The sequence below is a fragment of the Mustelus asterias genome, chromosome 26 (genome assembly GCF_964213995.1).
Source record: "Mustelus asterias chromosome 26, sMusAst1.hap1.1, whole genome shotgun sequence".
Taxonomy (NCBI): domain Eukaryota; kingdom Metazoa; phylum Chordata; class Chondrichthyes; order Carcharhiniformes; family Triakidae; genus Mustelus; species Mustelus asterias.
Genome location: NC_135826.1, coordinates 15,677,930 through 15,691,748, shown reverse-complemented (window position 1 = coordinate 15,691,748; position 13,819 = coordinate 15,677,930). Strand labels below are relative to the sequence as shown.

At 44.1% G+C, this 13,819-nt stretch overlaps 1 protein-coding gene across 8 annotated transcripts in view; it reads right to left on the bottom strand.

Moving 5' to 3' along the window:
* The window catches only part of dpp9 (dipeptidyl-peptidase 9), a 101,249-nt gene that overhangs the window by 67,183 nt on the left and 20,247 nt on the right, over positions 1-13,819 (bottom strand). For 4 of the 8 annotated variants that reach the window (XM_078198175.1, XM_078198181.1, XM_078198180.1 and 1 more), the window contains exon 2: positions 1,960-2,073. The exons of the other annotated variants lie outside the window; for them this stretch is intronic. Coding sequence is in view for 1 of the 4 variants with exons in the window: in XM_078198180.1 (XP_078054306.1) it covers positions 1,960-1,979 (20 nt within the window). In the remaining 3 variants the exon portion in view is untranslated. The remainder of the gene's footprint in view (positions 1-1,959; positions 2,074-13,819) is intronic. 8 annotated transcript variants of the gene reach the window in all.

Below are 13,819 nucleotides of genomic sequence, written 5' to 3'. Positions count from 1 at the left end.
CATTAATGCTATATAAAAAAAATCTCCCGAAATCACCACAAAAAGTAACTCGGTCGTTCATCTCATTTTTGGGACCTTGCTGTATACAGCCACCTAGAAATTAAGTGATCATATTGAATCTTTTGAAATATGACTTAGGGTAAGATGATACTTAAATGCTTTTTTCTTTCTGATAAATGTAACTATCTCACTCAGCTTGATGGCTGCAACATTCTTCTCACCAATCTCCTGAGCTCCATGCTGCTCGCCAACTTCGATTGACACAGAATCTCTCCATGGTCTCACTCCATCACACTCTTCCAACCGCCTCCAACCCTACACCCAGGACATACTCTGACCTCCGTCTTTTGCGACAATTCCTACAGCACTAAAAACTCTACCCTAAACTTTTCCTACTTTGCCTTTAAAAGCCTCTGAAAAGCATATTTTGCTCATAAGACTTTGAGAACTTCGCTAATTTTTATGTTGCAAATTCTGTGCACTTCCTTCCATGTCCTTATGAACATTGTTAGGTCTCAAGGTTTGGAAGCACAGTGAATTACCTCTGGGTGCTTATTAACATTCCTCTCAGCCACCAGAAACATATAGATGGTCAGACATTTCCTTGTCATTTGTGAGAACCTGCCCTGCACAATTATCCATTATACTTGCATAAGGTAAAGCAATTTTGGATGTTTGAGATGTAATAGACCATAAGATGCAGGAGCAGTAGTAGGCCATTCAGCCCACTGAATCTGCTCCATCATTCAGTAAGATCATGACTGATCTGATATGAAAATCCTCAACTCCACTTTCCCGCCTTATGCCATAACCTTCGATTCCCTTACTGATTAAAAATCTATCTCAGCCTTCAACATACTCCTTGATCCAGCCTCTGCAGCTCTGAGCAGTGAAGAATTCCAGACTCACTACCCTTTGAGAGAAGAAATTCCTCCTCATCTGTCTTAAATGGATGACCCCTTACTCAGATTATGCTCCCTGGTCCCACAAGGGGAAACAACCTCTCAGCATCCATCCTGTCATGCTCCTGAGAATCCTATACGTCTCAACAAAGTGCCTCATCCTTCTAAACTCCACTGAGTACAGGCCCAATCTATTCAACCTCTCCACATGAGAAAATCCCTCCATACCCAGTATCAACCTTTCTCTGGACTGCCTCTTATGTCAGTATATCTTTATTTAGATACAGGAACCAAAACTGTTCACAGTATTCCAGGTGTGGTCTAACTAGTGCCTTATACAGCTTTAGCAAGAATTCCTTATTTTATGCTCCATTTCCTTTGAAATAACCCTTGAATAAATAAAATTCTTCTCCTCTATGGTTCAGCACTACAAGGCTGCCCACATTTTTATGTATCACATGGGCATGCCATGATGGTATACTGTCAAATCTGAATTTAAATTCGCATTACCATAGTGTATAGCTCAGGTTCTCAACAAGAATTTTCAGAGATATTTCCACCTTTCAGGCAATAATGCCAAGAGAAGTCAGATTTCAAAGACCCGCAAGCTCTACTAACAAGGTGGCTGAGTTAGTCAGCCACAAGTTGGGCATCCTGCGGAAAGCAAGGACGTTAGGGAGACCCGAAAGGAATTAGGTAGCATTTATTACAGATACAGCTATGGTTGCCACCAGATAATTGATTTTTCAATTTCCAGTGGTCCCTGAGAAAATAACTCTGATGACACGAGTGAGAGTTGAGATGCATGAGAATTAACAGTTTTATCCCACACTCACACTGACTGGTCATCCAATGATGCCACTGGCCACATATTCGCAGAACTGTTACAGTGCAGGAGGTGGCCATTTGGCCCATTGTGTCTGCACTGGCTCCCCAAACGAGCATCATGATTTAATGCCATATTGTGTTCTTAGAAACCATGAGAGGGTCCTACTTCAACTAAGATTATAAAAAGTAAATTTGTTAACAGTACAAAAACAAAACATGCAGTGCTTACCAGTGACTACTTTCAAGCATCAAACCACTGAGTTGAAATGATGTCTTCTACGTCATAGTCAAAAAACAACCGGATAGCACAGCCCATGGTACAATTAGGTTTCTCGGACAGAATCTGCAACAATAGAAACAACCCCGAGAAAACCATAAATACCCTGCTTACAAAAATAAAGGCTGCTGACCACGGGATTCAGGCCACTCGGCTGACTATTTGGCTGAATGAAGGTGGTGATGCAGAGAAACTGCATTTTGTCCAGTAGTTCTAACAGGTATTCACTCAGGAAGAATGAATGTGCTGTCTTTATGAACTTCTGAAAGCTGCATAACCCTGCAGTGATTTTAAACATTAGTGGGTATTGCTAAGCACACCAAGAACAACAGGAAATATGTTTCCTCCTGGATGGTCAGCAATTCTTTCCTTTCTCTCTGTGTCTATTAGTGACTATTTTATTGTTCTGCACAAATCTCACCGATGAATAAGGAATCGAACAGGAGCTTGATGTTGCGTGACAAGTATTTTGCCAGTAACATAGAAAATAGGAACAGGAGGCGGCCATTCGGTTCTTTGAGCCTGCTTCACCATTCATTATCATGGCTGATCGTCCAACTCAATAGTCTGATCCCACCTTCCCCCCATATCCTTTGATCCCCTTCACCTCAGCTGCTATAATCTAACTTGAAAACATTCAATGTTTTGGCCTCAACTACTTCCTGTGATAGCGAATCCCATAGGCTGACCATTCTCTGGGTGAAGACATTTTTCCTCATCGCCATCCTAAACAGTCTGTATGCTCAGACTGTGACCCCTGGTTCTGGACACCCTCACCACCTGAAACATCCTTCTTGCATCTACCCTGTCTAGTCCTATTAGACTTTTATAGGTTTCTATGAGATCCCCTTCTTTTCTTCTGAATTCCAGCAAATACAATCTTGTCTCAATCTCTCCTCATGCATCAGTTCCGCCATCCTAGGAATTAGTCTGATAAACCTTCTCTGCACTCCCTCTACAGCCCCTCCACAGCAAGAACATCCTTCCTCAGATAAGGAGATCAAAATTGCACACAATATTCGAGGTGTGCCCTCACCAAGGCCCTATATAATTGCATCAAGACATCCCTGCTCCTACACTCGAATCCTCTTGCTATGCAGGTCAACATATCATTTGCCTCTTTTACTGCATGCTTACTTTCAATGACTGGTGTACCAGGTCTCATTACACATTCCCTTCTCCTAATTTATGGCTGTTCAGATAGTAATCTGCCTTCCCATTTTTGCTACAAAAGTGGATAACCTCACATTTATCCAAACTATACTGCATCTACCATTCATTTATCCACTCACAACTTGGCCAAATCACACTGAAGGATTTCTGCATCCTCCTCACAGTTCACCCTTCCACCCAGTTTTGCATCATCTGCAAATTTGGAGATATTACATTTAGATCACTCATCTAAATTAATATATATAGTGAATAACCAGTGCCCCAGCACCAATCCCTGTGGTACCCCACGAGTCACTGCCTGCCATTTGGAAAATGGCCCATTTATTTCTATTCTTTGTTTCCTGTCTGCCAGTTTTCTATCTGCCCCCAATCCCATGTGCTTTAATTTTATACGCTGATCTTTGATGTGGGACTGTGTTGAAAGTCCAAATAATCCACACCTACTGGCTCCCCCTCATCAACTGTACTAGCTACATCCTCAAAGAATTCCAGTAGATTTGTAAAGCAGGATTTCCCTTTCATAAATCCATGCTATGTCTGATCCTGCCAATGTTTTGCTAAAAACTGATTATGGATTCTAGAATTTGCGACACTACCACCGTCAGGCTTACTGAATTCCCTGTTTTCTCTCTACCCCCTTTTTAAATAGCGGGGTTACCCTCAAATCTGTAGGAACTGTTCCAGAGTCTCCAGAATCTTGGAAGATGGTCATCGATGTAATTTCTTGGGCCACTTCCTGAAGTACTCTGGGATGTGGATCATCAGGCCCTGGGCATTTATTGGCCTTCAATCCCATCAGTTTCCCCAGCACCATTTCTCTACTAATACTGATCTCCTTCAGTTCCTCCCTCTTACTAAATCCTGTGTTCCCAGCATTTCTGGTATCTTATTTATGTCCTCCTTTATGAAGACAGAACCAAAGTATGTATTTAGTTGGTCAGCCATTTCTTTGTTCCCCATTATAAATTCCCGTTTCAGACTGTAAGGGACCTATATTTGTCTACACCAATCTTTTTCTCCTCACATACCAATAGAAACCTTGACAGTCAGATTTTATGTGCCCCACAAGCTTACTCTAATACTCTATCCCCGCCCCCCTTATTAATCAGTCCCTTGGTCCCCTTTTGCTGAATTCCAAACTGCTCCCAATCCTCCGGTCTCTTGTTTTTCTTGGCCAATTTGTATGTCTCTACCTTAGATCCAATACTATCTCTAATTCTCTTTCCCCTCCAGAATTTTCAGGTAGAACTCAAGAAGTTGAGTAAAAGTGAATCTGGTGAGGTACGGCAGTGGAGTGCTTATATTAGTTAATGGTTAGTTGTTCAGATGCCAGATCACAAAAGTACATATGCCATCACGGCTGTTTGTGAACTTAAATCCAGGTTTTAAAAAAATTGGTAATCAAGTGACCAGAAAACACAGGATTCTGAAAAGATCCAACACGGGGCTAGTCCCAGATTAACTTGGTTGACTCTGAACTGCCCTATGAAGTCATTTAGTTGTATCAAACTGCCTTCGCAAGGCAAATAGAATGGGCAAAAAAATACCAGCTTTGCTAGCATATATTCAGAGGATGAATAATAAAAACAATTCTCAAAACGATATATCAGTAAAGTCCCAAGTTCCACATACAAATTTGATCTGTGTTGGTGGTCATCCCAGAGAAGTGGGCAGCTGAGGGGTACAAAGTCACACAAGGTTACTGTCCCAGGGCAGCTGGGATCTGTGGGAGAGTTCCTTTAGAAGAATAAAATTGGGAGTGCTTGAGCAGAGATCAGTGAAACCGAGAGTGTGCTGCCAGCATCTCCTGTTTGAGAGATTTCGAGCATTTGCAATTTCAAAAAAGTAATTCCTTGCATGAACAGCTACCACAGCTGCAGCTTAGGAGAAACTAAATGGTACTGTTGCCAAGGACAACGTGCTACAGGAAGTTTCCATCCTAGATTTTAATTAGCATATACTGGGCCAAGGGGGGAAAAATGCATCAAATTCTTTCAGTCAAGAGGAATCTGCAGAATTTATCAGATAAACCAAGGGCTTCCTGGGGAAATGGCAGTCAAGAACTGTTCATACATCATGGCTGGATAGAAGCAAAGGAATGTTATTCCAGGCCAATGAATGAACGGGAATGAAGTCCTCTGCATACAAATCAAGTAGCAACACGGCAGACCTTCTGCCTGGCATTCATAGAATACCTACAGTGCAGAAAGAGGCCATTCTGCCCATTGAGTCTGCACCAACCTTTTAAAAGAGCATCCCACCTAGGCTCTCCCCTCCGCCCTATCCTCATAACCCCATGCGTTTACCATGTCAGTCCACCTAACCGACACATCTTTGCACTGTAGGAGGAAACTGGAGCACCCAAAGAAAAGCCAAGCCGACATGGGGAGAATGTGCGAACTTCAGGTCCCTGATGACGTGAGGCACCAGTGCTAACCACTGTGCCACTTGATGATAAACAAAAAGAAAACTGCACATTTGCTCTCCCATGCGAAGAAAGACTTCTGAAATGAGGGCACTGTAGGTGTAGCACTTTTACAGAGACACCAAGGCCATCTCGCCACAGTCTGCAAGCTGCACGAGTGATTCTTCGAAGTCAAGGTTAACACAAAAAGTTAGCATTCAATTGCCAAAAGGAAAACAAAAAAGATGCTAAACTATATACAGTACAATTCCATTTGAAATTAGAAGAGCAGCACGGTTGCACAGTGGTTAACACTGCTGCCTCACAGCGCCAGGGGCCCGGGTTCAATTCCCAGCTTGGGTCACTGTCTATGTCGAGTTTGCACGTGTCTGCGTGGGTTTCCTCCGGGTGCTCCGGTTTCCTCTCACGTCTGAAAGACGTGCTGGTTAGGTATAGTGACCCGAACAGGCGCCGGAGTGTGGCGACTAGGGGAATTTCACAGTAACTTCATTGCAGTTTTAATGTAAGCCTTACTTGTGACTAATAAATAAGCTTTAACATTAAAAGAGGGACCAGGGGACAACGTATCCTATTTTGCTGACGATACAAGGCTACATGGAAACTGCGAGGAGAGTGCCAGGAGACTGGACTGGAGTGTAGAGGAATTAAAGGTTTGGTCAATATGGTAGCAGATGGCGTACACTATGGGGCGAAATGTGAAAACATCCCCTTTCTTTGGAAAGATTGGAATATTTCTTGGAAAGGTGATCAATTAGTAAATGCTGGTACAGAGGGATGTGCACACCCTTGCATGCAAATCACAGAAAGTTAACTTACAGGTGAGAAAACTAAATAACACATCAATTTTTATTGCATTTGGAGTACAAGAGTAAGGCAGACTTGCCACAATTATAAAGGGTAGTGGTTCCCAAACTAGCATCTACAAAAGGTTTGCAGGAGGTCCGTGGCACTGGCAGCTGCTATGTGATTGGCAAATGCTGGTTCCAATGATCAGAATTTTAAAATGGTTAGGGAAAACAAATAGGCCGGTCAGAGCAAGACCTCTCAGAGCACTAAAGAGCGTGGCCAGAGCAGTTTTGAGGGGGCCATGGGAGGGGGCTATGGTTAGGGTGGTTAATATGAGGGGCCTATGCAGCTGGTGAATGTATTTGTGACTGTCTTCCTAATTCCAGAGGTCACAGTCTCTGACAGCTTAACTGTGTGAAATAGTATCGTATCACTCGCTAGTGCTGATATAGGAGTCCTACTCAGCAATGGAATGGTGGCTAAAGGAGGGAGGCTCAAAGTAGTGGAAAGCAAGTGATGAAGATGGACCACTTCAGGCAATCACTGGTGAACAATCGGGGATGTACCACTCACTGCCCACATCAACTGAAGCAGCAGCAGGAAGTAAGAAGGGCAGGTTCAATGAGGGATATCGGTCCCTGTGATTAACGCCTGAGTAAGAGTTTTAACAACACCAGGTTAAAGTCCAACAGGTTTATTTGGTAGCAAATGCCATTAGCTTTCGGAGCGCTGCCCCTTCGTCAGGTGGAGTAGAGAAATGCTCACAAACAGGGCATATAAAGACACAAACTCAATTTACAGAATAATGGATTTAGAGGAGTATACGGGATGTAGGAAGGAGCTTAAGAAGGAAATTAGGAGAGCGAGAAGGGGTCATGAGAAGACCTTGGCGGGTAAGATTAAGGAGAATCCCAAGGCGTTCTACAAATATGTCAAGAGTAAAAGGATGAGATGTGAAGGCATAGGACCCTTAAAAGGTGAAGGGGGAAAAGTTTGTGCGGAACCTTTAGAAATGGCGGAGGTGCTTAATGAATACTTTACCTCGGTATTCACGGTGGAAAGGGATCTGGGTGGTTGTACTGCTGGTTTGCGGTGGACAGAAAGGATCGAGCATGTGGACATAAAGAAAGAGGATGTGTTGGAACTATTGAATGGCATCAAGGTTGGTAAGTCGCCGGGACCGGATGGGATGTACCCCAGGTTACTGTGGGAGGCGAGGGAGGAGATTGCGGAGCCTTTGGCGATGATCTTTGCATCGTCGATGGAGACGGGAGAGGTTCCGGAGGATTGCAGATGTGGTCCCTATATTCAAGAAAGGGAACAGGGACAGCCCGGGAAATTACCGACCGGTGAGTCTAACCTCAGTGGTTGGTAAGTTGATGGAGAGGATCCTGAGAGACAGGATTTATGATCATCTAGAGAAGTTTAGTACGATCAAAAGTAGTCAGCACGGCTTTGTCAAGGGCAGGTCGTGCCTTACGAGCCTGGTTGAGTTCTTTGAAAATGTGACCAAACACATTGACGAAGGAAGAGCGGTGGATGTGGTCTATATGGACTTCAGCAAGGCGTTTGATAAGGTCCCCCATGCAAGACTTCTTGAGAAAGTGAGAGGGCATGGGATCCAAGGGGCTGTTGCCTTGTGGATCCAGAACTGGCTTGCCTGCAGAAGGCAGAGAGTGGCTGTGGAGGGGTCTTTCTCTGCATGGAGGTCAATGACCAGTGGAGTGCCCCAGGGATCTGTTCTGGGACCCTTGCTGTTTGTCATTTTCATAAATGACCTGGATGAGGAAGTGGAGGGATGGGTTGGTAAGTTTGCTGACGACACCAAGGTAGGTGGTGTTGTGGATAGTTTGGAGGGATGTCAGAAGTTGCAGCGAGACATAGATAGAATGCAAGACTGGGTGGTGAAGTGGCAGATGGACTTCAACCCGGATAAGTGTGTAGTGATCCATTTTGGCAGATCCAATGGGATGAAGCAGCAGTATAATATGAAGGGTACCATTCTTAGCAGTGTAGAGGATCAGAAGGACCTTGGGGTCCGGGTCCATAGGACTCTTAAATCGGCCTCGCAGGTGGAGGATGCGGTCAAGAAGGCGTACGGCGTACTAGCCTTCATTAATCGAGGGATTGAGTTTAGGAGTCGGGAGATAATGCTGCAGCTTTATAGGACCCTGGTTAGACCCCACTTGGAGTACTGCGCGCAGTTCTGGTCACCTCATTACAGGAAAGATGTTGAAGCCATTGAAAGGGTGCAGAGGAGATTTACAAGGATGTTGCCTGGATTGGGGGGCATGCCTTATGAGGATAGGTTGAGGGAGCTTGGTCTCTTCTCCCTGGAGAGACGAAGGATGAGAGGTGACCTGATAGAGGTTTACAAGATGTTGAGAGGTCTGGATAGGGTAGACTCTCAGAGGCTATTTCCAAGGGCTGAAATGGTTGCTACGAGAGGACACAGGTTTAAGGTGCTGGGGGGTAGGTACAGAGGAGATGTCAGGGGTAAGTTTTTCACTCAGAGGGTGGTGGGTGAGTGGAATCGGCTGACGTCGGTGGTGGTGGAGGCAAACTCGTTGGGGTCTTTTAAGAGACTTCTGGATGAGTACATGGGATTTAATGGGATTGAGGGCTATAGATAGGCCTAGAGGTGGGGATGTGATCGGCGCAACTTGTGGGCCGAAGGGCCTGTTTGTGCTGTGGCTTTCTATGTTCTATGGTGGAATGCAAATACTTACAACTAATCAAGTCTTAAAGGTACAAACAATGTGAGTGGAGAGAGCATTAAGACAGGTTAAAGGGATGTGTATTGTCTCCAGACAGGACAGCCAGTGAGACTCTGCAAGTCCAGGCAAGCTGTGGGGATTACAGATAGTGTGACATGAACCCAATACCCCGGTTGAGGCCATCCTCGTGTGCGCGGAACTTGGCTGTTTCTGCTCAGCGACTCTGCGCCGTCGTGTGTCGTGAAGACCGCCTTGGAGAACGCTTACCCGAATATCAGAGGCCGAATGCCCGTGACCGCTGAAGTGCTCCCCAACAGGAAGAGAACAGTCTTGCCTGGTGATTGTTGAGCGGTGTTCATTCATCCGTTGTCGTAGCGTCTGCATGGTTTCCCCAATGTACCATGCCTCGGGACATCCTTTCCTGCAGCGTATCAGGTAGACAATGTTGGCCGAGTTGCAAGAGCATGTACCGTGTACCTGGTGGATGGTGTTCTCACGTGAGATGATGGCATCCGTGTCGATGATCCGGCACGTCTTGCAGAGGTTGCTGTTGCAGGATTGTGTGGTGTCGTGGTCACTGTTCTCCTGAAGGCTGGGTAGTTTGCTGTGGACAATGGTCTGTTTGAGGTTGTGCGGTTGTTTGAAGGCAAGAGGTGTGGGGATGGCCTTGGCGAGATGTTCGCCTTCATCAATGACATGTTGAAGGCTCCGGAGGAGATGCTGTAGCTTCTCCGCTCTGGGGAAGTACTGGACGACGAAGGGTACTCTGCCCACCGTGTCCCGTGTTTGTCTTCTGAGGAGGTCGGTGCGGTTTTTTGCTGTGGAGCGTTGGAACTGTCGATCGATGAGTCGAGTGCCATATCCTGTTCTTATGAGGGCATCTTTCAGTGTCTGGAGGTGTCTGTTGCGATCCTCCTCATCCGAGCAGATCCTGTGTATATGGAGGGCTTGTTCGTAGGGGATGGCTTCTTTAACGTGTTTAGGGTGGAAGCTGGAGAAGTGGAGCATCGTGAGGTTATCCGTGGGCTTGCGGTACAGTGAGGTGCTGAGGTGACCATCCTTAATGGAGATGTGTGTGTCCAAGAATGCAACCAATTCCGGAGAGTAGTCCATGGTGAGTCTGATGGTGGGATGGAACTTGTTGATGTCATCATATTTCAGTGATTGTTCACCATGAGTCCAAAGAAAGAAAAAGTCATCGATGTATCTAGTATCGATGTATCCACAAGGCATACAGAGACACAAACTCAAGTTACAGAATACTGATTAGAATGCGAATCTCTACAGCTAATCAAGTCTCAACGATACAGACAATGTGAGTGGAGAGAGCATTCGGCACAGGTTAAAGAAATGTGTATTGTCAGGACTTACAGGACTGTCTGGAGACAATACACATCTCTTTAACCTGTGCCTAATGCTCTCTCCACTCACATTGTCTGTATCTTTAAGACTTGATTAGCTGTAAAGATGCGCATTCTAATCAGTATTCTGTAACTTGAGTTTGTGTCTGTGTGTGCCTTATTTGTGAGCAGATTTCCACTCCATCTGACGAAGGGGCAGCGCTCCGAAAGCTAATGGCTTTTACTACCAAATAAACCTGCTGGACTTTAACCTGGTGTTGTTAAAACTCTTACTGTGTTTACCCCAGCCCAACGCCAGCAACTCCACATCATTCATGCCTGAAGCATAGTGTAATGTGCTGCAAACTATTACCCAACATTTCGGTGGTACCAGCTGAAGTCTGAAGACATTGGAAACAAATCATCCTGAATATAAGAATCAGGACATAAGTTTCTTCAGGAGAAAACTTGATTCACTGATAAGCAGTAATCCATGATAGGAGGATCTGCCAAAACATGAGAACGCAAAGAGGCGTCCTACATAGCGTTTGCAGAAGCCCACACAATTGGCAAAAACTCGCTGCAAAGGAGGCAGCATCACCCCTCATGCTGAAGATGACAGGAAGGTTTTCCTTCAGTCCTTAATAAGACTGAATATTGGTGATATATGCATAGATAAAGCTCGCAAAGCCTTGTTTACATTTCGTTTGTGTTTGCACCTATTTTGTGGCAAAAAAGGGGCTTCAACAATATGAGGATGTTTGGGATTCCTCGGGGCTGTTGGGAGTTCACTAGGCATTCTGTGGCTTGAAAAGTTTGGGACACCCTGATTCAGGGCTTGATGAGATCATACCTGAAGCACCATGTACAGTTTTGGTCTCCCTACCCAAGGAAGGATACAGCTACCTGAGTGAAGTTGTATGAAAGATTTTCTAGATTGAGTCCTGAGAAGAGAGAGTTGTCCTATAAAGGGAGTGTGTAGAATGTGTCTACACTCTCGAGTTTAGAAGAAGAAGAAATGGTCTCATTAAACATATAAAATTCTGAGAGGACTCAACATAGTAGATGCTGAGGGGCTATTTCTCCTGGCTGGAGAGTCTAGAACTAGGCATCAGTCTCAGGATAAGGTGTCAGTCATTTATGACTGAGGAGCAGAAGCAAGTCTTAATTCAGATGGCTCTGAATCTTCAGAATTCTCTATCCAGAGGACTGTGGTTGCACTAAGACTATATTCAAGGCTGATGTGGATGCATCTATAGGCACTGAGGGAATTAAAGGAAATGGGAATGGAGTGAGAAAGTGGATTTGATGGAGTTCAGGATGGGCTGCATAACCCACTTCTATTTCTCAGGATCTTATGACACACTGAGTGCAGTCAGCTCACATTTTGGTGCAAATCAACCTTAAAATGGGTGATGAGATTAGTAAATTGAGGCTTGTGTAATACTGTATATCAACCAAACATAGCTATTTTGAGGTTTTTGCATGTTCCTCAATTTCCAGTTGTGACTGCAATCCTACAGTACACAATGGACATGCTCATTTGAAACTGGGTTTGGTGTTATGATTGGCTGAGCGCTAGGCACTGACATCAGCAGGGACAACAAAAGGACACTGACTCAGCGTTCCAGCACACCTCCGTGTACAAGTGAATATCACGAATGTTTTCACCTCAATTTCATATTCAAATAGTGCCATCAATCACACCACTGGAGTTTACAACATTCCAGTTTTCACCCTTATTGCATTCTGATCTTGCAAACAGTCCCAGTAGTATTAATCCCTTTACATCCCTTGCAACCATAGGCAATAAAAAGAAATCAGGAAACGCACAAGTCAGTCAGTATCAAGCGTTCAATAGATCTGACAGCTTCTGTGGAGAGGAAAGCAATGTTTTGACAGGATTCCCTGTTTTATTTCAGGATTTTGCTTCTCCAAGTCAAATTAGTTCATTGTCCTTTGGTTTATGAATAAAAAGTTGAGATCAAATCTGTACAAAAATGCCTCTCCTACAGTTATCAAGTTCAAAATGCTGGATAATACTGACGAAAGGATTGTAAATCACAGTGAACCAGTGTGTAAAGGTTTTTCTGTACAAGGACGGGTTAGAATTATACTGAGCTCCCCCTGCAACCCCAAATTATCTGAATAGATTCAGAAGCATCACTTCTGCACATGCGGAGACTGCAGTTTCCTGATCATAAGTCCATCCAATGATAGTTAGAACCTTCACCCTAGGATATCACACTGGAGCATTGCACAATGATGGGTTATAGCAACCTTTAAATATGAACACCAAATTCCAATAGAATCCACCACTCGAGGTTAAATCATTGAGAGCATTAACTTTGTAACTTTTTTTTAAAATAAAGAGGTTGATAGGGTAGATATTGGGAGGATGCTTCCATCTGTGGGGGGAGACTAACTGGAGGACACAATAAGAGGTCTCCCTCCTAAGACTAACATGAGGAGAACACTTTTCTCTGAGGGTCATTACATGTGGAATTCTCTTCCTCAGAGAGCATTGGAGGAGGGCTACTGAACTTATTCAGGGCAGAGTAGGACAGATTTTTGATAAACATGGGAGTCAAAGTTTATGGAGGACAGACAGGAATATGGAATTAAAACCACAACCAGATCAGCCATGATCTTATTGAATGATGCAGCATGCTCAAAGGGCCAAATGGCTGACTCCGAGGCAATTTATTAACCTTGATTGAGATGCTATAGAGTGGCGCATTTCTTTGAAGGAAGGAGTTAAATTCCACAAGAACATTTTCTTGGTCATTCTCAATCTCCCACAGTAGTCAGTTTACAAGTGCAGTTTATTTCAAGTGATCAGTGAAATCACAATTTCATATCAACTACAAATTATTTTAAAATGATCAACAAAATGCAAAAAACAGACAATTAAGTCCAGACTGATTTTAACTTCTGCCTTTTAATTTTCAGATTTCACTGGACTTGGGACAGATTTAAGTTGAAAGGAGTGGCAAAGTTTAGAGAGCAGGTTGTGCTTGGACAAGGTACTCAACATTCAACCATCTGAAGACAGCAAAAAAGCCGCTTCAAAAAAAAGGGAGCTTCCTGTTGTCTTCTCATTGCAAAGCACAAGGGGATCTGGCCTCTCATCACCCTGTCGAGCGAAATAAAAACTGTTAACTCCGCAACTGCATTTATTCTTTGGGAGTGTACGGGAATTCCAAATGAGGGCGAGGACTAAGAATTAGTTTAAAAAACTTATTTCCATGTCTCATCGCAAGTTCCATTCCTTCCCACCCCATGCATGCTCCTATATTCATATATTTGGAAATGATTCAGGATGGGTTTGGCAAAAAATATCAGGTTCAGCTCGGTTTTACAGCACAGCA